At 45.3% G+C, this 26,684-nt stretch overlaps 1 protein-coding gene across 1 annotated transcript; it reads right to left on the bottom strand.

The window, feature by feature from the left end:
* Uba2 (ubiquitin like modifier activating enzyme 2) lies at window positions 1–26,684 on the bottom strand. Its single transcript, XM_036195346.1, has 17 exons — window positions 26,482–26,684; window positions 23,884–23,967; window positions 22,670–22,740; window positions 21,633–21,697; window positions 19,831–19,931; window positions 17,521–17,642; window positions 13,391–13,458; window positions 12,258–12,379; window positions 11,145–11,244; window positions 9,879–10,042; window positions 7,985–8,078; window positions 7,782–7,894; window positions 6,608–6,763; window positions 5,546–5,642; window positions 3,723–3,828; window positions 2,001–2,137; window positions 1–807 (listed from the first exon to the last, which is right to left on the bottom strand). Exons 1-17 carry the CDS (start codon window positions 26,617–26,619, stop codon window positions 623–625), a joined length of 1,923 nt encoding a protein of 640 aa, XP_036051239.1. The 5' UTR covers window positions 26,620–26,684; the 3' UTR covers window positions 1–622.

Here is a 26,684-nt window from a genome sequence, read left to right as displayed (position 1 = left end):
TGGGTAACAAGTATGCAGACGCCATTTATTTGGTCCATAAGTACAGTATATTTGTTGTTTGAGTTTACAAAACATCAAATATAAATAACCTGAAACTGTAACAAATACACAAAAATTGGCTCTTACACAGACATACCAAGCAGTACAAACTGAAAATTTGAGTAAATTAACATTGTTTTACATTAATATACACAGTGCCAGGTAACATTTAAAAAACAAGTTTCAATGCATAGCACTTGACACTTCTGTGAGTCTTTCAGGTAAGAGTATGAAAATGGTTAGATCTAGGCTAAAAATAACTCTTCTCTAGCCAAAAATAAAGGCATAATATTTATAACCAGGTCTCAGCGTTCCTACCCCATAGTATTTTCCACTAGGAAATGACAGCTAAGGCTATTTACAGGGAAGCAACATGCAGGCGTCCTCTCAGCTCCTCACTGGTCCACCCGGCTTTGTCCACAGGGTCTCGACCCCTACTCCTACATCAACAGAGCACGCAGTCTCTAAGTCTTAGCAATGGACGCTCTCCCAGGAGCAGAACCAAAGCCACCACGCCTGTGCTCTCCCTCTGTAACAAAGGACAAAACCTTTGGTTCGACCAGGTCAAGGGCAGGGAGTCTGCTCAGTCTAACGCTATGATGTCATCAAGATCTTCCGTGGGCTCCAGGCGGGACCTCTTGGCACCGGCACCCCCAGTCTCTTCCAGTTTCCGCTTGTGGGCCCTCTGGTCCTCGCTGCCATCGGTGGTGCTATTGGAAGGGCCTTCTTCATCCGAATCAACTATGAGCACATCGTCTTGCTCTAGTGCTTATTTCAGAAAACAATGCAAAGAGCGGTGAAGTGTGGGAGACACTAGCGGCTCTCCAAGGCCTCCTCATTCTGATTGGAAGCCACCCTCACTGGCCACCCCCAGGGAATGTGTCTCCAGTGTTCTGTGTAACAAGCACATCTACTTTTAGAAGGGTGCTACTGGGGAACCAACCCTGGGCCAATTCCTATTTTTTTCTAAGCAAAACAAAAAATTGTGACTAGCACGTAATTCAGATGCATCATCATCATGCCTCCTGAGTCTCCGCTGAGAAGGGGAGGGGGCACCCTAATAGAAAAAAGAGCAGCAACAGCAACAAGCCACTTACAACCGCCAGGGACTGCTCTGAGCACTGTGCACAAACTCATCTAATCATCCCTATAAAGAAGACAACATTATTATCCCACTTCCAGAAAGGAAACCGAGGGACAGAGATGGACTCTAGGCCACAAAAACGTGGTCAGGTTTCAAACTCCAAGACCCCCACACTTGTGCTCTTTAGTCCTACCCCTCTCCCCCCTCAAAAAAGCCCCAAATCTTCCCTATATCGCCTTTAAAACCCGCCACAGCAGAGGGTCAGCATTACAATACTTCAGTTGTGGGGAGGGAGAGCAGGCCAGCCAAGAGGGCCATGTTCCACAGCCGCATCCTCAGAGGATGCTACAGCCCAGAGCAGACATTCTAAGTAACACCCAAAGACACGGGGTCAAATGGATGGAAACAGAGGTAAAAACTGTTAACCTTCAGTTTCCTGTACAAAAAACAAAACGGAGGGGAAGTCAGAGGAGGAAACGGTCCCACCAGAGAGCAGTAAAGGGTAGGACCCCTGAGATCGCTCTCCAGTGGGCTGCTTAGGAGCTCCGCCTTCCTGGAAGTCACACCCACCCTCCAAGCACCTGCTCAAAGAGCCAGATGTGTGCTTTGAGACTTCCAAATCAAACAGGCAGTTGGCAGCTTAGACAAGACAGTGAGCCAGGAAGTAAGCCCACAGCCTGCAGTGAGTGCCAACTGGGGAGGGGTCAGAAAACCATTCCCGCTCCCTCTAACCATATCCCCAGCCTCAAAGCCTTCACGGTTCATAAAACTCAAAGTCCATTGTACAGTCAATTCCAATCGGCTCAGTGCTAGTACTTTATACTCAATGCCCAAAGCACCAGCTTGTTTCAAGTCTTCTGGCTTGGAGGTGACTCACCTGTGGAGGTGGAAGGCTGGGCACCGTCGTCACTGCCATTGGTGATGCTTTTGGCAGCATCTTCAGCTTGTTTGGGCCCTATTTTTTCTGGGGCATCGCCAACAACCTCAAATTCAACATCCTTTCCTAGATCTTCACTGTAAGAGAAAGTCGGGCTGTGAGCCAGAGACCAGGGATGCAAGCTCACAAGGTAAAGGACCGGAGCCTCCCTCCAGCCCAGAGTGCACTGCACCCCAAAGGTTCTCGTCCTCACAATGCTCTCAGGCTGGTTTTTCTTGTGTCACTAACACTGCTCATGAGCAGTTCTGCAGCCCAGCAACTCTGGGACATCCTTTTCCCCAGCTGCGACAACCAAAGAGCCTTCACTCCATTTATGACCGGATCTCTCTTCTGGGGACAGGGTTATTTTGGCTCCTGGATTTCCCCCACCTTTACAGGCAACTCCCCACTTTCATACGTGGGAGTTTGTGTGTCAGAGTGAACAGAGGGCACACATCTTTAAAGGCAGTTGTCCCAAGACTTACACACAAGGTTAAGTAAGCCAGACACACAACTTTCACCCTGACCCTGTTCCTCCTTCAGACACTGAACAGTCCTGTCCTTTCCTGTGGTTTTCTGTCACAAGTAAACACAAGCCTGCCTGCCACTGCCACCTAGCTGGCGTCCAAACGAGGCCAGAGATGCACACCACTGACATCTAGTCTGAGTCTGTTATGTAATTTACAGTGCTAACACAATACTTTACAAGAACCTTTGTGTCAGCCTGCCAGGACTCACAGGCACATTTACATATACTTCAGTGGGGCTGGAGAGACAGCTCAGCAGTTAAGAGCATGCACCGGCTGCTCTTCCAGAACTCGGCTCTTCTCCTAGCACCCAGATGGCAGCTCACAAACACCTGTAACCTCAGTTCCAGGGGATCCAATGCCGTGTTTGGACACAGCACGCGCACACACACACACAAATTCCCACACACGTAAAATTAAAAACAAACTAAACTTCAGCTAGCTGAAGCCAGGCTGCTCTGACTCCCACACATGTATTGTCATGGTGCATGTGAATACATATACCCATTCACACTCTCATGAACATACAACACACAAAATAAAACTAATTTTAAAAATGTAAAAAAGAGGGGCTGGAGAGATGGCTCAGAGGTTAAGAGCACCAACTGCTTTTCCAGAGGTCCTGAGTTCAATTCCCAGTCAACCACATGGTGGCTCACAACCATCTGTAATGAGATCTGGCGCCCTCTTCTGTATACATAATAAATAAATAAATCTTTATTAAAAAAATGTAAAAAAGAAAAACATCAAGATCTTATTACAGTTGAATTATGAAAATTTACCTTTATAATAACAAACTCAAAAGTTTATTATTAATTTATAGCTAATATTTAAAAACTCTAATTTACTTAGTGACTGTTCCTCATAGCACACATGTGGAGGTCAGCAGACCTGTGAGAGTGGGCTCTCCTTTCACCACCTGAGTCCTGGGACCCAAACTCAGGCCTGCAAGCACCCTAGCCTGAGGACCTTGCAGGCACCCCACCCGACTCCTCTAAGCCTTCACTTTTCACCCCGAACCCGTTGATGTTCGCCCCTGTATCTGCGAGCCCTAGCGTGACCTCAGCAAGTCAAGCAGGCCCGTGCAGCTCTACCGAGCCCTGCTCTCTCCTCTCATGCCCTTGTGTTTCCTACCCGCCAGCACCACAGTTCCTACCTGTGAAGAATGTTGATCAGTAAAGTGTAGTCCTGAAGGAAGTCGTCTGCTTGAAGCCGGCTGCCATTTCTAATGCCAAAATCAGATAGCTTCTTGGGGTGGTTAGCTAGATGTCAGCAGGATGGAGATGCTCTAATTAGGGTCTTCTCAGTGCGGGCAGGCCGATTCTTTTTTTTTTTTTTTTTTTGGTATGTGGAGCTGAGGATCGAACCCAGGGCCTTGCGCTTGCTAGGCAAGCGCTCTACCACTGAGCTAAATCCCCAACCCCTGGCAGGCTAATTCTTAAGAGCACAGTCCATTATGGTGTCACCGTGTTCCCCCCCCAAAATGGCATTCTCAAATCCTGACCCACAGTACCCAAGCAAGTGACTGCATTTGAAGATACAGCTTTGTACAAGTGGTAACAAGTTAAAAAGAGTCTTTCATATGCCTGTAACCCTAGCACTTGGGAGGTAGGAGGCGGGGGATCAAAAGGCCAAGGTTATTTTTTGAGCTAGCCTGGGCTACACAAGACTCTTATTGAGACAAATAAAACTATCTCATGAGAAGTCTGGTCCCTAGAGATCAGGGCTGGACATCTCTTAAGAAAGCCCACGAGAAGACACACAAAGGAGAGGAGGCCTGGGGCACAGCTTTCAACGCTGAAGTGCTCCAGGCTGTGGAACTTACAGTCACCGCAAACTAACTATGCTATTAGGAACATTCAGCTACAAAAGCACTTCAAGTGGAGTGAACAAGAAGGACCCACAACAACCTCCCATTCAGAGCAAACTGGTTTAAACCAGACTCCCCAAACAGCCAACTTAACATACAACCTCTAATTACACATGGCCTAATATCTCAAATGATTTCTCAACAAGCAAAACTACTACCAATATGAATCCTGATTTTTTTTTCCTCTTGCTCTATAGACCAGGCTGGCCTCAAACTCAGAGATCCTTCCACCTCTACCTCCTGAGTGCCGTGATTAAGGTGTGTGCTCCATGCCCCAGATTTACCATGTAGCTAAGACTGGCCTTGAACTTCTGATCCTCCTGTTTCCTCCCCACTTTAAGGATAGGGACAGGTGTGTGCCACCATGCCTGGTTCATGCATGCTAAGCTGGCACCCTGCCATCTGACTGCATTCCTGCTCCTGACAGGAAATCTCAACAAAGTTTATACCAAAGCTAGAAAGCAGTTCAGTGGTGAGGGCTGACCTGGCTAGTAGGTGCAATGCTCTGCTGGATTTTGAACCCGAGGGTAGCGGTGGGAAAGCTCCATCTACCAAGACCTTGCCATTTATTTTTTTTATTTTTTATTTTTTTCGAGACAGGGTTTCTCTGTGTAACAGGACAGCCCTCGATGTCCTGGAACTCACAGAGACCCGTCTGCCGTTGCCTCCTGAGTGCTGGAATTAAAAGGTGTGTGCCACCACTGCATGGCCTGTCCTTGCCACTCTAGAATAAAAAAGACTTTATACACTCCCCAGTACGGCTAACAGCCTGAAGAGCACACTCACCACCAACCTAGCCCTAGGGCCCGCGATACAGACAGAGCATCCTTGGAAATGCACAACAGTGTTACAATGTGTAAAAAGCCACTATCTGTGCTCTGGTACACCAACAACCCCCTGGGGTACACTAGCAACCCCCTGAGGTACACCAGCTCCAGAAAGCCTCCCGATCTGGAGCCTCGGAAGATAAGCAGCACCCTGGGAGAACTCCACAAGTGCAGCGCTGCGGCTGTGAGAGCAGACACAACACCGCCATGGGCAAGAGAGAGCAAGAGCCAGCTTAGCAGTCCTAGGGCAGCCGCCCAGGCAAGGAGGAGCAAGGCTGGTACCTTCTGTCTCTCCCTCTTCCGAAGAGATCAGGATTGTTCCTTTCCCATCTTCAATTTGGACATCCGGTGCCACCATAGCAAACTTCTCTTTCACTATCTAAAAAGGGGAATTAAATATTAACTCATGCAGGTCATTAAAGACCATAAGAAACTCTATATATTGCTTTTCTACACAGGTCTACTTTTTCATCAGAGAGGGTTCAAGTTATTCTTCAAAACTGAGTACTATGTGTATGTGATATATGTGCCACAGCACACACACATATAAAAGGTTTGGAATTGGGTCCCTCCTTCCACCAGGGCCTTGGGTTGTCGGGTCTGTCTGACCCCCGAGTGTCTCTCCGGCCTGTTATCTTTTACTATTCTCTCTGCTTCTGATGCAGCCTGAGAACCTGGAGACGCTCTCCTCTCTGCTCCCTGCAGATTAGGCCTGGGTAGAGTCTCCGACACGTTTCCCCTCAGTCTCCATGTCAGCCCTGTCATGGAAGGTGTTAGACAGGAAAATTCCTAGTGGATATTATCCAAACAGCATCTCCCCTTAACTTCCAAGATGCACCTTAGTGACAGCAGTGTTAAATCCCACCTACTCCTAAAAATGGAAGCTCTCTCTACAAGTGCAGCTCCCCAGCAAACACCAACTAACAACTACGTCATAGGAAAGAGCATCATACACAGGCTCTTCATTCTAAGAAACAGCACACCCAGCCTTAGCCAGGTATTACGCATATGATTTGTTCACCAACACCACCAGGACAATTGAAGGGGACCGCTGTTTGTCAGAAATACTGACTTTACCCACTGCCCATCGGCTGCCCGGCTAGATCCACACTCTAGGCAAGCACACCCACCCCTTTCTAGGACGAGAGACACATCCTGGAAGCACAGACTGAAGAGGCCAGTGGGAATCTGGATTGCGAAGCCATCCAGGAGTGGCTCTGCTCACTCTGCAGCCAGGGCTTTCCAGAGCAAGAATCTGATGTCAAGTTTGTCACGGCAAAACTGGAAAGGGTGAACTCCATCCTCCACTCATTTAAAGGAAAACAGAACCAGCCTTGCACTTGCCTTATCCTGTAAGGTGAGGACAGTCACTTTGTGGACATTTAGCCGCACAGTCACCTCTGGCTTGCTGGCACAAACGTAACAGTTGCTGTTGGGAGGATCCAGTGCACAGGGCACCAAGAGCTTTTTTCTTGGGTTTGGCTGTTTATTCAAAAAAATCTTCAGAGAAAAAACAAAAACAGGAATCAGAAACACTGAGTTTCCCCTTTACATATAGATGAAACTTGAACCTCCCCGCATTGGGTTTCTCTATGTAGTCCTGGCTGTCCTGGAACTCACTCTGTAGAACAGGCTGGCCTCACACTCAGAGATCTGCCTGTCTCTGTCTCTCAGGTACTGGAATTGAAGGCGTTTTTAAATTTCTTTTATTATTTTATGTAGATAGGTGTTCTCCCTCCATGGGACTGTGCATTCAGTCCCCGCAGAAGCCAGTAGAGGACCTCGGATCGTGTGGCACTGAAGTGAGTTTTCAGATATGATGTGGATCCTGAGAATGGAACCTGGGTCCTCCAGAAGAACAGCCAGTGCTCCTACTTCCACAAGCTTAATAGCATTGTTCTTAACTCAAGCTGAAACCACACGAAACAGTCAGTTTTCTGTGAAAAATTTATTATTTAAAAGAAAAAATTCTCAGAAGTTAAAAACCCGGCATACCAAATTAAAGTAAATAAAAAGAAAACTGAATCAAGCTGGGTGTGGTGTGGGAGTGCACATGCTCTCAGGGGGCCTGTTCAAGTCATCCTCAGCTACACAGTGAGCTCTAGGCCAGCCTCGGCTACATCAGACAGTCTCAAAATTCCAAAAGCATTTCTTAGTTCAATTCCCAGCATATTTAATGTATTTCTTATAAAACTACTCTTAAAAGGAGGTTAAATAACTGAGTGTTGGGTTGGGGATTTAGCTCAGTGGTAGAGTGCTTGCCTAGCAAGTACAAGGCCCTGGGTTCGATCCTCAGCTCAAAAAAAAAAAAAAAAACAACAACAAAAAACAAAAACAAACAAAAAAACTGAGTGTAGTGGTACATTATGTCTTTAATCTCACAACTCAGGAGGCAGAGGCAGGTGGATCCCTGTGAGTTCAAGGCCAGCCTGGACCATATGGTGAGTTCCAGATCAGCCAGGGTAACATAGTGAGGAACCATCTCAAAAGCCAAAGCTAAATAAACGAAATTACTCACGGTTCTACACTGGTCTATTTTTCCAGATAAAATCTTTAGTCCTTCCAACACTATCAACCCGGCTATCACTGCATTAGTAGTAGCGATAGCAGGAATGATGTTCCCCGCCATTGCTAGAGGAAAGACAAACAAACATGTTTAGTTGTCAAAACAGAAAACTGCATGGGTTGGTTGATGGTACAACCAAAGTACAAAGGACTTACATTTTATATCAAATCTGCTCTTCATATTCATGCTGAAAATGTGCATCCTGAGGTTTGCAGCAGAGGTGACAAAATCCATTGCTGGCGGGTCGTCCTGCCAGGAACACAAATGACAAGGCCAATCGCAGCCGTCTCACTAGCGTTACCTTCCAGTTAGCCACATCTACACATCTATCTACACATCTGCAATGTCACAGACACACAGCCAGAACAAGGGGTGTTTTGCTCCAGAGGCAGGACAGCTGTGGCTGGCCTCACAGGAAGTAGCATGGAGGCTGACTGTGTAGGGAAAGGGGTACATCGGGTTCCCCAGTCCAGGACGAGTCTGCCAAGAACACTAACCACCACCATGCGTGCTAGGAAAGCATTCCTACTTAAACAAATGCACTGGTGAACTGGAAGGATGGCCCAGTAGTCAGTTAGAAGCACTTGCAGCCCTTACAAAGAACCAGAATTCAGTTCCCAGCATCCATGTTCCAAGATTCTATCTTGTCTCACCCATGTGCAAGCACAACAATTATACACACGATACTCCTATTTTGGTAACTTGAGTGAGTGCTCTGTAAAATGCCTTTATTCTTTCTTTTTTATTTTTTTCAAGACAGGATTTGCTGTCCCCTTCCACCTCAATGTTGGGATCAAAGGTGTGTGCCACCATGCCCAGCTAGATGCCTTTATTCTTAGAGAAATCGCTTGTGGGGCTGGAGAGATGGCTCAGAGGTGAAGAGCACTGGCTGCTCTTCCAGAGGTCCTGAGTTCAATTCCCAGCATCCACATGGTGGTTCAGTTGTCTATAATGGGATCTGATGCTCTCTTCTGGTATGCATGAAGATAGAGCACTCATCTACATAAATACATAAATAACAAAACAACCCAAACCACCCAATCTCTCTGGAGCTGGCTGACACCATGAGGGGCAGTCATGAAGGCAGCAGTGCTCAGGTCCATGAGTGCCTTATTTGGCCCCAGTGAACAAATAGAATCTTTCCAAATCGCTAGAACAACAACAAATATTTAAAGACCTACCATTTATATCACACAAACCAAGAGACTGGTGTTTATAAGAATTTCAAAAATCTAAATCCACCAGCTTTGTGTTAGATATCTGATTCAACCAAAGTTTCAACGACTGTGCACACAGTTATCTGAGTATTCTAAAACTGGCCAATCATTTCTCCTTATTTTGAGACCCATAGCACATCTTTCCTTTCCTCCCCTGCTGGGGATGAACCCCAGGGCCCCATGAATGCCAGGCAAATGAGCATCCCAGTAAAGAGCCACAGACACATCTCAGGTCACACAGTAAAATGCTGGCACAATAGGAATAAACACACTTTGTCACATAATGAATTTTACCAGCAATTCAAATGCCAATTAAACACAGTGAACTTCTAATACAATTTCAACTTTAAGAACAACTGCATCTTCCCTGGAATGCAGCTTAAATGGAGAGCAGCCTTCTAGCAAACGAGAGGCCGAGCTCAATCTCCAGCATTCCATAGCTGATGGGGAGGAAGCAAGGACAGGAGGTCAAGGTCATCCACAGCAACAGAGGGAGACTGAGGCTTGCTTGCACTAGAAACCCTGTCTCAGACACAAGACCAGGCTTACTCTACAGGCTAGGACGACCTCAAACAAGATGATTTACCTCAGCCTCCCAAGTGCTCGGACTATAGGTGTGGGCCACGCCTGGCTTTGTTCTCCCAGGCTTCTGAAACTCTATCCACTCTTAAGGCTCACCTGAGCCACACAGTGCTCAGCTAGCATTGACAAGAGCTTAGACTCAGTCTCTGAGGTGGGGGTGGGGGATGTAGGCAATTTTTACTATTGTTAGCCTTTCTTACAGCACAGGAACCACAAGTGAGATAAGTGACTGACACATTTCAAAACAAACCTTATCCCATATGAGCTCAGCTCCATCTCCCTTTTCTGCTAAATGAACTCTCAGGGTCTCGATGCTTTTGGAAAACAGACTTGCGTAGCTCTTCACATCGAGAACCTGCTGGTCTTTCAAACCCAACTGGGGCTCGTTTTGTTGATCGGATGCATCAGCTTCTCCTAAATAAGAGTAAGAATATTTGTTAAACACCTCATTCTACCTTGGTCTATTCAATATTCAACTGTTGGCCATTAAGATGTGACAAAAAGAGAAAAACTCTATTTGGTAGTTATCACTACAAGTGCAAGGAAACTGCTTAAGCAGGGGACTGTCTACGAGCATGTCGAGATCTCGTGCTGTTTTTTGGCATATTCAAGAATATAACGGCAGGGCTGGAGAGAAGCTAGCAGTTAAGAGAACTGACTGCTCTTCCAGACGACCCAACACTCTCTTTTGGCCTTGATGGGAACCTACACCCATGTGCACATACCCATATGGTGGAAAAGTAAACATAAAAGATAAAGGTCAAAAGCCTATTTTGCCGAGCTGTCAGTCATGCTTCCATCTGCCCAACGTTACACAATGTCACTGCTGAATGCTGCTGTGTGTCACTCCAGGGACCTTTAAGTTCAATCTGCTGTGAGCTGCAGCACAGTTCAGATAAAGAAAACACAGTATGCCAGAGAGAAAGAAGTCGTTTGCACAACTGTTTTAGTTCCTTGACTATACATTTAAAAAATTTATTTCTAAGTTAAATCTTAAAGAAATAATTTCAGGAGTACAAAGGCAGATTTGTACATATACCCACAACACTTTCAAGAATAATGAAATCATAATTTTCTAATCATTGACAGTTGAGAGAGAGAGAGAGAGAGAGAGAGAGACAGACAGACAGACAGACAGACAGCTTATAAAAGCAGGACTGTAGCTCCTGCTCTGGGGTATTGTATCTTATGACTTTTTTCTTTTTGAAATCACACTCAAACACACACATGCTTTAGCTGACAGCATCCCATGGCAAGTGAAGGACTAGCTGCATTTTCTTCCTTCCTTCCTTTCCTTTCCTTTTTCCTTCCCCCTTCTTCCCTTCCCTTCCTTTCTCTTCCTCCCTCCCTCCCTGCCCACCCTCTCTCAACAGGGTTTCTCTGTGTAACCCTGGCCGTCCAGGAACTCACTCTGTAGACCAGGCTGGCCTCGAACTCAGAGATCCACCTGCCTCTGCCTCCCGAGTGCTGGGATTAAAGGTGTGCGCCACCACCAGTGACTAGCTGCACTGTTTACCTTGACTCTGCACTTCTGCCCAGTCCAGTGGAACTGGAGGTTTCCTCTTGCGCCAGAGTTTGTCCATTGTCAGCAGATACCTAATATCATCTTTAAAAAGCTGAAATAAACAAACAAATCCCATGAATCCTACAGAGCTCAAGTTCACTACAAACAGATCAAATTTTGCTGAGTTACTATAATTATACCATGAAAGCAGGTTTGAAGGCATGGCATATGCAGGCAGAGTAATAATTTTCAACACCACCATAAAAGTTTGAATATTTGGAGAATGCAGGGCAATGGTACTCTCAGTTCTGCTGACCACCCAGGCCCTCCTACCTACCCCCACAAATCAGAAATCAGTCTGAAACACAGTGACATAAATTAAAGGGCTCAATAAAATACACCAGCAGGTTGGGGATTTAGCTCAGTGGTAGAGTGCTTGCCTAGCGCAAGGCCCTGGGTTCCATTCTCAGCTCAAAAAAAAAAAAAAAAAAAAAAAAAACCCACCAGCACCCTGTCTCAAAAAACAAACAACAAAACAACAACAACAACAACAAACAACAATAATAACAAAACACACCAGCTCTACTTGAATGCAATCTAGTTTCTCAACATTGTTTTTGAAATACTATATGCTTAGCGGTTTTATGTTCCATTTCTGCCCCTTTCATTTTGGGGTTGGGGTTAGTAAACATCTTAGAGTTATATAGAGTCAGTAAGAGCTGCCAGGCAGTGGTGGCCCACATCTGTAATCCCAGCACTTAGGAGGCAGAGTCAGGCAAATCTACAGAGTAAGTTCCAGGACAGCCAGAGCCACACAGAGAAAGAAATCTGTCTCAAACCTCCATCCCCAACACCCATCTAAAAAACCAAAACCAAAACCAAAACTCTGTGGTTCACAAAGTTGAGGTTTGGTGTTATCAGTAATCTGCTTTAGTCGGTTCGCTCTCTGGGGCAAACTGATGTTTCTGTCTCCCTTAGAATAGTATCACATAACACTTTGGAACCCATGTAAGGTAGGACAAAACTCTACAAAGTTGTCCTCTGATCTCCATATGAGCACCATGGCATATGTGTACTCTTCTAAATACATTACATTAAAACAAACAAACAAACAGTAAACCTAACCTTGGTGAAAAGTTTAACTGGATCATATCCGGTTGACTTAGCCCATTCCTTAGTGGAAATACGTTTAATGTCTCCATCTTCATTTGAAGCTCTGGCTCTGGCTTCAGCTTCTGTTGGCTCCCCTACAAAAGAAGCATCGTTTTTCAATGTACAATGACATTCTCATCTGAGGCGGTCACTCAATGGAAGGCAGCTGTATGTAACACAGTCAGATAACAGGAGAGTAACATGAGTTACAGTGTGTTTTTGGTTGGTTTGTACCACCACTGCCCTGCGGCCTGAGTTTTTTTCTAATTTAAATTTTATTTTATATGCAGGGCGGTTTGACCTACAAGTGGCTGACTTGTGCCGATAAGCCAAGAAGATACAAGATCCTTTGGAACCGGAGTTTCAGAAGGTTGTGAACCAACACATTGGTACTAGGAATTGAACCCAGGTCCTCTGGAATAGTAGCCAGTACTCTGATCCCAAGCCATCTCTGCAGCCCTGTGCCTGTTTCTAATGGGCACATGTGTAACAGCTCAGAGCATGGACCTATAGATAGAATAGAGGACTGCTCCTAGCCCCAGTGATTACATCTTTGAGTGTCTCCTCTTGATTCCTTTTCTTTTTTTCTCGAGTTTTCCAGACAGGGTTTCCCTGTGTAGCCCTCACTGTCCTGGAACTCACTCTGTAGACCAGGCTGGCCTCGAACGCAGAGATCTACCCCACTGCTTCTTGAGTGCAGGGATAAAGGCTCAAGCAAGCTTGATTTCCTTTCTTACTAGTGAAAAGGAACTACTCCTTTGTTAATAGTGAGGGGATGGGTGTGGTGGTATACACCTTAATCCCAGCACTCTGGGAGAGAAGCAGATGGATCTCTCTGCTTTCCAGGACAACGTGGGTCACACACTGAAAGACCCTGTCTCAAAAACAAGCAAAAAACCTACCAGCAAACAAAAAACCAACAATCCCCTAAAGTTGGATGATAGGACGGGACAGACATGCAGGCAAAACACCCATACACACGAAATGATGAAAAGATTTTTTTCAAAATGCAACGGCACATTAAGCATCTCTAGCACATAACCAACGACTGCCGCTCCTTATGGCACCACCATTAAATGAACAGAGCAAAGGCAGCAGCCACTTACAAGAAGCTTCTGGATCGGCTCTGTCAGGAGACACTTCTTGATCAGCATCCTCCTCTCCAAACAGCTGGCTGCAATTTCAGAACAGTGAATGTTTAGGCAAAGGCTTTTGGAACAAATGTGATTCTTTCCCCACAAATATCTAAATTACAATAGTCCAAATGCTTAGCAGGGAAATAGTAAACAATTGATGGTTCACATACATAATCCTAAGAGTATACTGTTTGCTCGGGGACAAGGCTAGATGAGATGCTTGACAATATCTGTCAGTTAGGTTTCAAACATTTCAATATTGAAACATGTCAGCAGAGATGGGCACGCTTCCTTCTTGAAGAACATTTAACACTAGAAGACACTTACAGGGCACCCACAGCTGGCTATTCCACAATTATATATCTGCTACACACGTTCAAGGTCCCCACCTTAGGAGAATAAGGCACTTTTTACCTTTTTTTTTTTTTTTTTAAGATTTATTTATTTATTATGAATACAGTATTCTGTATGTCTGCAGGCCAGAAGAGGGCACCAGATCTCATTACAGATGGTTGTGAGGCACCATGTAGTTGCTAGGAACTGAACTCAGGACCTTTGGAAGAGCAGCGCCCTTAACCTCTGAGCCATCTCTCCAGCCATGCACTTTTTACTCTTATGGAAAAGAGACTAATACTAACCTGTTAAGTTAAGATTCCTCATCAGCCAAGTTACCCTAAAGCTGGTTTGCTCTTTCACAGGCAGAGGCGTCCAACCCTTCCTCGGGGAGATGACTTAGCTACCTTGGTGGAAGGCTTTCATGCCCCCCCCTCACACACACACACAAAGAAGAAACCCCTAAAATCGTAAAGCTCTTGGAAACGCTTCACAAGAAAACACCCTCTGGTTATACTATCTAACCCCAACAATGCTGCCAATGTTTCACACCCCTCTAGACAGCCTGATCGGGTCTTCCTCCATTGAGCCATGTTAGTGTATTTTGTGGCCAAGGATCTAAAGTGGGGTCTTCGTCACTCGGGCAAATACTCCTGCCCACTGAGCTGCATGCTCCATATCCCACACCACCCTTTCTAGAGAGTTTGCTGTTGTTTGCGACAGGGTCTTACATGTAGTGGAATTCGCTCTGTAGCCCAGGCTGACTTCGAATCCAGAGATCCACTTGCCTCTGTCTCGAGTGCTATTATAGGCATGTACCACCTTGTCCGATTTTTATCAACCATACTTCCATTGGTTTTAGAAACACGTTTTAGACCCCAAACTTCAGGCAGCTGCGAATGCTAAGTCTCTCTCTACATGACAGCCAGCACGGGTCACTGCCTGTCTCTCGATGCTAGTCATACAACACTTTCTCACAGCAGCTCCTTTCACTCTTAATGGCTCTGATGTCTTTTTTTAAAAAGTTTATTTACTTTTTGTTCATTTGCACTGGTGTTTTGCCTGTATGTATGTCTGTGTGAGGGTGTCAGATCCTGGAGTTAGAGATAGTTGTTAGCTGCCATGTGGCTGCTGGGAATTGAACCCCAGTCCTCTGGAAGAGCATTTAGTGCTCTTAACCACTGAGCCATGTCTTCAGCCCTTTTTATGTCTTAAGAAGTTGTTCCCAAGGCTGGAGACATGACTCTGTGGATAAGAAAACTGACTGTTCTTCCAGAGGACTTTGCACTTACCTCACAGCACTCACATGGGAATCTGACCCCTCTTCTGAATTGAGGGCATCGGGCATGCACACGGTGCACATCATATACATGAAGGTAAAACACTTCATATAATTAAATCTTAAACTAAGACAATTGTTCCTTAACTTCAATAAAAATTTTTCTACAATAAAAGTGTTACCAGTTAGATCTAGACTCTTATTCCACCCAGATTTACATTTATCACAAAGACATTTTTTTTACATTGATACCAACTACACTCAAAGATTTAAACTACACTTAAAGATTTTGCTTTAAAGATTTGTTTATTTTGGTTTTAAGACAGGGTCTCACTCTGGCTATCCTAGAACTCCCTATGGGTAGGGACCAGGCTGGCCGAAAGCTCAGAGATCTGTCTGCCTCTGCTTCTAGAGTGCTGGGATTAAAAAATAAATGGGAACCAGGAGGTGGTGGCACACACCTTTAATCCCAGCACTTGGGAGGCAGAGCCAGGCAGATCTTTGTGAGTTCGAGGCCAGCCTGGTCTCCAAAGCGAGTTCCAGGAAAGGGGCAAAGCTACAGAGAAACCCTGTCTCGAAAAAAAAAAAAAAAAAAAAAGAAAACACACACACACACACACACACACACACACAACAAAAAACAAAAAACAAAAAACAAAACAAATAAATAAACGGGTCTTTTGCCTGAATGTATGTCAGTGCACTGCATGTGTTCCTGTGGGGCTGGAAGAGGACTCTGGACCCCCTTGGTACTAGCTACAGAGCTCTGCAACCCCAGCATTTAGGAAGTAGGAAGATCAGGAGTGCATGGTAATCTCCGACTACGTGGCATGTTCCAGGCCAGTCTGGGCTACAGGAGACCCTGTCTCAAGGGGAAAAAAAAAAAGGAAGGAGGGAGTGAAAACAAACACGCTCTTAGGGAAATGTGCAAGAAGTGCAGGTACAATTACCCAGACGCACTGTCCTCAAAGAACAGAGCAGACCTCCACTCCCCAGAACTGCTTCCCGGTATTCCCTGCTACACTGTTCCATGCACAGTAGAAAGGGGAGCAAAGCTCAGGCACCTCAGCTAGGTTACCAAGGCCAGCACAGCAGTACCAGATGATGCTGACAGCATCTACCCTTGGTGTGTGAGACAAACAGCATCTTTTTCCTATTGTCATCCTCAATACCAGGTCTCACAAGGAAAATCAGACAAACCCCAACAGCAGGTCACTATGCTGACCTGGTCCTCAGAACAAGGGTCACCCAACACATAGAAAATCTAAGAAACGAACAGCCAAGAGCTAGAGACATGATGACTCATGAGGCGTCCAAGACAGGATCCCAGAGGTGGAGAAAGGATATTATGTAAGAGCTACAAAACATCAAGAAAACTTTTTCCCCCCAAGACAGGTTTTCTCTGCTTTGTGTAGCCCTGGCTGTCCTAGAACTCACTCTGTAGACCAGGCTGGCCTTGAACTCAGAGATCTGCCTGCCTCTGCCTCTCAAGAGATGGGATTAAAGATGTGTACTACCACCGCCTAGCAAGAAACTGCCTAGTTACTAATGTTATCAGCATTGGTTCCTTAGTCTTCAGGTATATATCAAATTAATGTAAAACATTAAAGGGGAAATTGGGCAGTGCACAGCTATAATCCCAGCACTCAGGAGGCAGAGGCAGGAGGACCTCTGTGAGTGTGAGGCCAGCCTGGGCTACAGAGTGAGTTCTAGGACAGCCAGGGCTGTTACACAGAGAAACCCTGTCTCTTAAAAAAAAAAAAAAAGCGTTAAAGGGGACCATGACTGGGAACCCTACTACTGTGCTAGCATTGTGCTCCCTGTTAGCTCTATTTACTCAGGCTCTCTTAGCTGGTAACCAAAGTTGACAATTTCTTAGTCCAACCACATTCTTCTTATTCCAGCTTTGTTTTGTCATCTATGCTAGGGTACACCTCCTCATTTCAAGGAGACTCTAATGCTGTCAATGTTCAGTGTTTCTTCATGTAGGTAACCTGTAGCCTTCCTTCTAACTACCATATTCAGGCATCCAGCAAGTTCAAGGATGGTATTTTTCACTATTGTTAGAGTTGGTTGTGGATGGTTATTGAACAGGGTTAAGGATCCTAACCAGGGCCTCAGGTATACCAGGCAAGTATGAGCTCTTCTCCATGTCACCGAGTTCTTCCCTGGCCCCACTACGGATTTTAACTCCACTGGGATTTCTTCTTTAGCCAATAGGATATTTATAAGTATGTTTTCATATTTCCAAATATATATATTTGTACAAACTTAGTTGCATGTCTGTGTCCAATACCAGACTAAACATGCAAAACTTCATTTACAGCACACAAAGAATGTTGTCTGAGTTAAACCCAGGAAACTACTAGAGTCTCTCCACCATATTTAACCATTGTAAATATAACCCTTTTAAGACTATTTGAGTAAAAATGACCCCGTGTTCCATGATCAGCTCTGAAAACAAGCCAGGGATACATAACTCTCTTACTTGAACAAATACTTTGCCCAAACGATGCAGTGAATAGGTTCAGAAGGTGTGTTCCGAATCGTACAGCCAGGGAATGTTCTCTGCGCTGGCTTAGGATGACATTCGTAACACTCAGTTACACCCTATAAAGCCAGGGCACAAGAAAGCAGTTATTCCATGGTGGCTAGCTATAAGGTAGTGCAGTTGCAGAAACTTCATTCCCTCATTTACATTCCAACTGGGTTTTATGTTGTCAAGAAAAATTTAAAATATTAGTGACTGCAAAATCCTTACTGTACATATAAAGAATCCAGTGTCACAATACAAAGGCTAAATCAAGTGACCACAGTCAAAGATAAGGCGGAACCAGAACTCCCAACTCCCAGACAAGGCAAATCCAGAAAGAACAAAGTATCACAGTACAACACCAAGTCAGAGAATTTTTACTTTTGATTTCACCAAACAAAAAACTACAGGGAGCCAGGTGGTAGTGATGCACCCCTTTAAGATCCCAGCACTCAGGCTGGGCAGGACAATCTATCTGAGTTGAAGGCCAGCAAGGTCTACAAGAGCGAGTTCCAGGACAGCAAGCGTTATGCACAGAAACTCGTCTCAAAAAGAAAAAAAGGGGGTGAGGGGTTGGGGGCAAGGTATCCCCATTGTGGGACCATCAGATGAATCCCTCTTTAATCTCAGCATGTCTCAACCTCAGCCTTCACACGGGAGCATAAAAACGTTAACAGTAACAGTTAGAGGCTGCTTTAATATAAATTAAATGGTACATTCAGGAACTCCTCCATCTTCCAACAAATGTCTAGGATGAAGCCACTAACAAGTGTCACACTGTGTAGAACTCCTGCCTTGATGCAGCAAACTCAAGAAACCTCCACTACATTCTATATGCACTGACACACAACCTCTGGGGATTGGCACGGAATAAGCTTCCAAGACTAACAGTTAAAAGAAAGAGCCATGCTTTGTAACACAGATACCCAGCCAAATACATACCAGACAAACCAGGCCATTTTAAGTATTTTTAAAAAGGAATTCTTCAAATGTAGATTTTAATGGCTACTTCCTGAAGGAGCTAAGAACAGATCTGAAGAACAAACGAATCCATCCCTGAACTTTATAAAGCTAGGCTAATGATGCACACCACCTACTCACTCCTGTTCTTTTGTTTTACTAAAAAACACTTAAAATACATCATGAATACACCAAAGCATCATTTCTCTTCAGAGTTGTACACCGTATTCCTCTAGGTAAAAATGAACACTCTCAAGTTGAGATTGGTTATTACCTCATTCTACAACTGAACTAGACCCCCAAGCCCACAGTTAGCCATTGACTTCTTACATGTATTTAGTGTGTGTACATGCACAGGAGCACCACAGCACCTGTGTGGAAAGGACTCATGTGAGTTTGTTTTCTCCTTCTAACACGTGGGTCCAAGGGCTCAGACCCAGGCTGTCAGGCTTAGCAGCAAGCACCTGCTGAGCCACCTCACTGGCCACAAGGTAACTTTGATCTGTTTTGAAACAAGACCTCAGACTGGGCTGGAATTCAAGCACATCCTCCTGGCCCCGCTTCTGGCTGCAGGGGTTAAAGAGGGCATACGAGACCATGCCTGGCCTTGCAACTTCTGCAAGTCTGATTACTGCCTATCATTTGGAACATGACACAAAGTCCCACAACAACTAAGGATTTTTGTACAGTTTGTCATGGCAGTCAAAGGATTTTTGTTTGTTGGTTTTTCAAGACGGTTTCTCTGTGTAGCCCTGGCTGTCCTGGAACTTGCTCTGCAGACCAGCCTGGCCTCAAACTCACAGATCCACCTGCCTCTGCCTGATGAGTGCTGGGATTAAAGGCATGCACTACCACACCCAGAAGGATTTTAATAGATCAGTTAAATGAAACAACACGGCAAAGTCAAAGCTCTCTTCCTCTTGCCTTTTTAGTGTGCCTCCAGCTTTATCTGAGGGTGGAGGTTATCTGAGAACTGAACGAACCCACCCAGGGACCCACGAATCACCCTGTCCTCCCCCCTTTTTTAAAGATTTATTTATTTATTATGTATACAGTGTTCTGTCTGCATGTATGCCTGCAGGCCAGAAGAGGGCACCAGATCTCATTACAGATGGCTTTGAGCCACCATGTGGTTGCTGGGAATTGAACTCAGGACCTCTGGAAGGGCAGTCAGTGCTCTCAACCACTGAGCCATCTCTCCAGCCCCCACTCTGTCTTATACAGCATGAAATCTCTGTATGTTGGATGCTGGCCTGCTTATATACATCTGAATTTCTGTCCTTCCTAGGTCTCCAGTTTCTTCACCTTCTTGATAGTGGTCACTTGTCCAAGATAACCAGCAGTCCCACTTTCAATGAGAGGCACGTCAGCTGCCAGACACATTCGATTTACATGGTTTCGGGCAGCTGAAAGAAAAACACTAGTTAGTGAGTTTCTGATGACACCAACAAGTTCAAGAAGACAATCATGAAAACAATTTCTTGCCTTCAGTAAAGCAAATGTTCACCGTGACTATGGTGAAGATAACACAACCACTTTTGTCTGCAACACTGGGCTATATCCTTGGCCAACAACATGCCATTACTGGACACTCAGCAAAACCAAAAACTAAGGAATTTAGATTGCAAATTTAGTCTAGAGAAAGACTCTTAGAAATGATTCCCAAGTGCCAGAGCAGGTGCAGCCTGTGTGGTCTGACATGAGGCCCTGGTTTGACTCAAGGCACTTCTAAAACATCAAAAGTAGGATTGGTGAGATGGCTTGGCAGTTAAGAGCACTGGTTGCTCCTCAGAGAACCCTGGGTTCAATTCCCAGCACCTACATGGTGGCTCACAACTCCATGTTGTAACTCCAGTCCCAGGGGCTCTAGCCTCCTCTTTTGGATCCCTTGAGCACCAGGTCAGCACATGTTACACAGACATGCAAGCAGAAAAAACACTCACTCACATAAATAAATAAATTTAGAGAAAAAACACCAAAGCATTAAGACAGCAAAGTGTGAGCTGAGCAAACTATTCCATCCATTTCTCAACATGTCATCATTCTATCATCAAGTAATCCGTAGCAGTGGATGGACACTAACTGGGAACCATTAAGAAGTTTAAGGTTAGGAGACAAAAGATGGGGCAGGTTATAAGAGTAATTAGGCTTCCAATGTTTTTCCCTGTTAGTAATTAGTATACACACTTTACAACACTATTTTTTTTCCCGAGACAGGGTCTCACTATGTAATCCTTGGCTGATCTGCAGCTTGTTACGTAGGGCTGACTGGCCTCACACTCACAGAGATCGACTTGCCTCTGCCTCCCCAGTGCTGGGATTGAAGATGTGCCCACCATGCCTGGCTTTCCAGAAACAAATTTGTTACACCTACGAGGACCTTGTCTCTGTGGTACAGGTACAGCTGGACAATTCTAGAGCCATAGCCTTTAACTAGAACAGCTTACACTAGGCCTGTTGAACAGCCTGCAATCCAGCCCCTGGGAGGCAGAAGCAGAATGAATCCATCACAATGGATCATCCCCAGCCTCTGCAAGTCTGAAGATCCTGTGTCAGGACACAGCAGAACAACTAGCACCTCACCGCCTCACCCTAAGGCACTTTAAAATCACCTGGTGCTCTGGCCCATTTGTATTGTAATCATCCTGAGTGACGCCCAGGGAGTCACATTTCCTAGATCTATGCACAAATCAAGACATCCTACAACAACCTGAAACAGATACTCTGCAGAATCTTCACTGTACTTCTAACTATACCTTCTGGTAGAATAGCAAAGTGGATGATGGCTGACTGTGCAGGAAAAAATATAAAATCAGTCCCAGAGAAAACAGACATCAACTGGCACTACTTCTACCTGAAGTCCTAGCACACCAGAGACTGAGGCAGGAGGATTGTAACTGGTTTGAAGTCAGTCTGGGGGAACATAGTGAGTTCCAGACTGGCTTGGCCAACAGACAGTCACACACCCATAAAGCCCCACCTATTTTCCCATTTCCCTTTGGGTCTCCTTAAATTCTAACTCATACTTGGACACTAAATCTCTAACCAGATCGGACACGGGGAAGAGGGGAAACGAGATGTGAAATAATGTATTAAAAACACCTTACCTCTGTTATCTAACGCGTTCATAACCAATATAAACTGTCGAAAAAATTCCACATTATAGTCTGGGCTGGAAAGCAAAAACAAAAAGTCACCAAAACTGGCCTCTTGTATGATTTTTCTCAGTATAATAAATAAGAGTCCCAAGAAGGACAAATAACTGTAAAAATAACATGCCATAGACACAGGAAGGCTGGAATTTTCCTAACACAAGCATATTTTAAAGGAACTATTCTCAAATTTCTCTCCTTTCTGACCAGCAACCTAAGGCACCAGAACAAACCCTTAAATTGACAGAAAGCTGGCATAACCTCACCAGTGCCCCGACCCCCACCCAACCCCCTTCTCAGCGTAGCAAGTGCTTGGGAACATACAAGGAACACATTCCCAGGCTCTGCTAGGCCTGCAGTTTCAACTCCCATGGTCACAACTGGGCAGGGTTCAGGCCCCTTGGGGCTCTGCTTTTAGCAGCACTGGGAAAGTGGCACGGGGTAGGAGGCAAAAGGCAGGTCTACAGAGCAAACATCCAGAGTTAGAAATAGCCCAAGAGACGAGTGCCTTGAGAAAGAGTAAGGCTCTCTAATTCTAGTACTTCAACAGGAACTACTTTTACTACCAGCCGTGTGTGTGTGTGTGTGTGTGTGTGTGTGTGTGTGTGTGTGTGTCTTAGACTCATGGATTTCTGCTCTAACACCTCCATAAAGACAGACTTATCTATCATTATTGAGGTAAGTGGGGTCAAACACCATCACTATACACAGCATTAGAAGATCCTCAGGCATGAAAGTACAGTCATTTCTAAGTTTCCAAGTAACTTCCTCACTGATATTAAAACATCTCTTATCTAAATAGTCCAAATGCACACGAACTGGAAAAAGCAATGCCACTGATGTGGGCACTGACTTATCATGTTGTAAGTATTCTAGAAGTTATCTTACAAATTCAGAATCATCCGGGGCTCACATAAATAAAAACACCTCATACTTTAAAAGGTTAATTAAAATTTCATAGCCAACAGCTTTAAACAGAATGGTGTGCGTACTTCATGATGCTGTCATGGTGAGCCTCGATGTTAGCTTGGGGGTGGAACTGGAGCACACTTTCTTTGGCGACCTGAAAAAACCAACAGCAAATTACTGTAGCATTTTTGTTGACACCGGAAATCTGACATACACATGGTCACTTCACTTACTTATATATACATGGTAATCTTATTTATATATAAAAAATGTGGTTAAGACTTCATTTAGTGGGGGCTGGAGAGGTGGCTCAGAGGTTAAGAGCATCGAATGCTCTTCCAGAGGTCCTGAGTTCAATTCCCAGAACCCACATGGTAGCTCACAACCATCTGTAATGAGATCTGGCACTCGCTTCTGTATACATAATAAATAAATAAATCTTAAAAAAAAAAAAAAAAGATTTCATTTAGTGTATACCTAATCATAAAATTAGTTTTCCCCTGCCTGTGACCACTTCTATGTGAATGGCAAACTTCAGAGAAAATAGATACTGTGGGTCTGGGGCTCTCTAACTCAGAGGTAGAGCATTTGTGTATACCCAGCAGTACAAAACTAAACTAAACTGCAATAATCAGTGTTATTCCCTCACTTAAGAGCCTATTACTAGCCAGCCAGGTTAGCCGAACTAAAGCTGGCAGTGTAGAAAGGACACAGGCAAATACCCGTGGGGAAGGCTGCAATCTAAGAAAAGGATAAGCCAATGCAATGGTGTGTATGGGAGGGATGGGGCTGGCTGAAAGCAAAAACAAGACCTTTGACCCCACCAACCCAGGACGAGTATTCAAAGGGGAGCATCTTTTCTAGCTACACGGAAGCTGGCCTCTAAGATGTAAAGGAGCAAACTTAAATATGAAGAGGGTACAAAAGATTCCTCAACTACAGGATTCAGGATTCATTTCCTTTCAGACCAAAAAGGGGAGAGTGTGGGCTACTCTTACTCCTTCACTCCTCAGGATTCTGAAGCTAAAGAGCTGGGCTTGTGTGGAGAAGGCTCAGTGAGTAAACACATTTACGTCTCATCACCTGCACTCAATCCCAGGACCACCCAGCTCTCCTGACTGCCACCCCTCCGATGAAGCAGTGGCGTGCACACATGCCCCCCCCCAATAAGTGAACAAAATGTTAATCATAGGGGAGGGGGAGAGAAAGAGCAAGCGAGCGCTTCACCTGCTTTCTCCCTCTTCAGGGAAAGTTTGTTCATTGTCAAAGGGATGGAAACACAACATGGGAAAGTTACCTGAGCCTTGGATCTTCCAACATGTTTCTTTTGAAATAGGAACTGTCTGTTGAGGTTGCTGACATCGATAGTATCCAGATCAATCTACAAATGCAGAAACCCAGATAAGTCACAATGTTTGAGAAACATCATTATCTTCCGCATTCATAACCTAGGACTTACCAGCTAGCAGAGAAAGTGCTTCTCCGGACAAGTCACACCCAAATTGCTAAAGTTACATCTAAAGTATATGGGAAGAACGGTATCAATATCAAAGGTAACCCCAAGAAAGCATCAAGGATGGCTAATTTTTTGTTTAATCCTATTTCAGGCAATGTTTTAGGGAATTCCTTAAGAAGCATAAAAGCTTTGGTTTATTTAAAAAACAAAATTTCCCAATAGGCAAGGTGGTGCACTCAACTATATCTGTGAGCTGGAGGTCAGCCTGGTCTCTATAATGAGGTCCAGGATCAGCTAGGGTTACATATTGAGACCCTGACTCAAAATATAAATAAATAAAACAAAAAAGGCAAAAGAGACAGAAGGCATTGAAGTGGCTGTCCTGCCAGCTACAAGGACTTGGGTTCAATCCCCCAGAACCGACATTAAAACAAGCTGAGCACAGCGGCAAGCTTTGCAATCCCAAAGGTGGAAATGGGAGATTCCTGGGACTAGCCAGGCATAGTCTAGTAAATTTGGAGAGTTCCAGGGCAAAGAGACCCTGTCTCCAAAAAAAAAAAAAAAAAAGACAGTGCCCCAGGAACACACCCTTAAGTGTCACCTGGGCTCCACACCCCAAATTAATAAACACCCATCTGTCCGATTATTTCAAATGTAGTGTAGTTCACTGTGCCCACTTGGTTTTCACCAAGTGCTGTGGTGATCACACCTGGAAATGTTTGTGGCTTTAATTTCCTATACATATTCCCTCAGGACTACTTGAGGGCTGTTAAAGGAAACAGTTTACATACAGCTTAAAAAAAAAAAAAAACCTCATGTTTAAAATCTAACCTAGGAGCTGGAGAGATAGCTCAATAGTTAAGAGAGCTGGTTGCTCTTGCATAAGACCTGGGGCTCAATTCTCAGCACCTACATTGCTAACACCAGTTCCAGGGGATCCAACGCCCCCTTCTGGCCTGAGGGCACCAGGCACAGACACATGCGCAGGCAAAAGGCCCATACACAAAAACTAAAGGAAAGATTTTTAAATAAAAATAAATTTTAATCTAACTGCTACCTGAAAGGAAAAAAAAAAGTAACAGCTACTACTGTCTGCATTCTAGTTCAATAAACTCACTAAACGACAGACAAAGTGGTCTCATCGTGAAGCACCCTAACAGTTTGGGGTAGTTTGTGAACAATTACAAAACATATAAGCACTGAAATATCCATTTGTACTTTAAAGTTCATTAGAAAGGTTAAACCAGCCGGGTGGTGGTGGCGCATGCCTTTAATCCCAGCACAGGAGGCAGGGGCAGGCGGATCTCTGTGAGTTCGAGGCCAGCCTGGTCTACAGAGTGAGTTCCAGGAAAGGCGCAAAGCTACACAGAGAAACCCTGTCTCGAAAAGCCATAATACTAATACTCATAATAATGTTAAACCAAAGAAAAACAATTAAAACAAATAACATTTATTTTTCAATTCACTTTTATCTGCTACAAAAACTACTTTTTAACATAGCATCCAGAGTTACCAGCATACTGGATTTTCTGCGGACTGGAACTGACTGGAACTGGGTGTAAAACCTAACCAATGAAAATTGCATAGACTCCAGTTCTGCCTCGGTTTACACCCTGACACCTTTAAGTTCATTCCATGTTTCTGCTAAACCTTAAGGCATTTCCGACTCACATCCAAGTTCCAGATAGTATCTCCAACACGTTAACAAATTACAGCGGCTTCCTGTCATTGCACACTAATGCAAAACTGAGAATTATGACAACCAAAACCTTTTTTTAAATTTCTTAAGGTCTTGCTATGTAGTCCAAGCGGACCTCAAAGTCCTGATTGCAGGGATTACAAGTGGTCACCCAATCGCGCAAACCCAAGGGAGTATCTTTAATGTCATAACCGACAGCGTCCCATCTGCACTGTGCCCAGCCCAGAGGCACACGCGCCCCGAAGGAGTTTATCTAGCCACTAGCGGCGTCCACCCCAGCATAAGTTACTCAACCTCATAGCGTCTTACTTCCCTCATCTGTTAAAAATAAAACGGGATGCAGACAGCACTTGCAACCTGAAGGCCGGTGGCATACTCGAGTGAATGCATGTGTGCACGCCCGGGGTGCTGCTGCTGGTGGCTACAAGCCGCTCTGCCGCGGGTCGTTAACTTCGAAGTTAGGGGCACGTTCGAATTAAAGTCACAGCATCCACCGGGGGCTCGGCCACTTCCTGCATCCCAGAGTAACTGGGGAAACAGGCTCTGGAGGCGGCGCGCGCAGGCCCAGGGACGGAGGCCGGGGAGCCGGGGCCCAGCGTGCTCACCAATCCGCTCCCGGTGCGGCGATCCTGACCCCCCGCCCCCCCGGCCTCTCGGGCGCCGCCGCCCTGACTCCCGCCCAGAATCCGGGCCCCGTGTCCCGCAGACAGCCCGCCATTCAGCCGGAGCCCGGGCCTCACCAGGTCGATGTGGGAGAAGCCGGTGAGCACCAGGTTCTTGAGCAGCTCACAGCCGATGCCGCCCGCGCCCACCACCAGCACCCGGCCGCCGGACACCGCCTCGGCCAGCTCCCGGGGAAGCCCCCGCGACAGTGCCATGGCGGGACGTCCACGAGCCGCCGCGCAGTCGGAGGCGGGAGAACCCGAGCGGCAGCCGGAAGCCA

The sequence above is a fragment of the Onychomys torridus genome, chromosome 1 (genome assembly GCF_903995425.1).
Source record: "Onychomys torridus chromosome 1, mOncTor1.1, whole genome shotgun sequence".
Taxonomy (NCBI): Eukaryota; Metazoa; Chordata; class Mammalia; order Rodentia; family Cricetidae; genus Onychomys; species Onychomys torridus.
Note: the sequence above shows the minus strand (reverse complement) of the source record. Positions and strands in the feature narration are given on the sequence as shown.

Excerpts from the sequence above, each read along its gene's own strand:
- Uba2 (XM_036195346.1), bottom strand. The coding sequence starts at position 26,619 with ATGGCACTGTCGCGGGGGCTTCCCCGGGAGCTGGCCGAGGCGGTGTCC. Across the intron at positions 21,698-22,669 it reads CACCATGACAGCATCATGAA|CCCAGACTATAATGTGGAAT; the intron begins GTACGCACACCA and ends TTTGCTTTCCAG. Across the intron at positions 11,245-12,257 it reads CAGTTAAACTTTTCACCAAG|CTTTTTAAAGATGATATTAG; the intron begins GTTAGGTTTACT and ends TGTTTATTTCAG.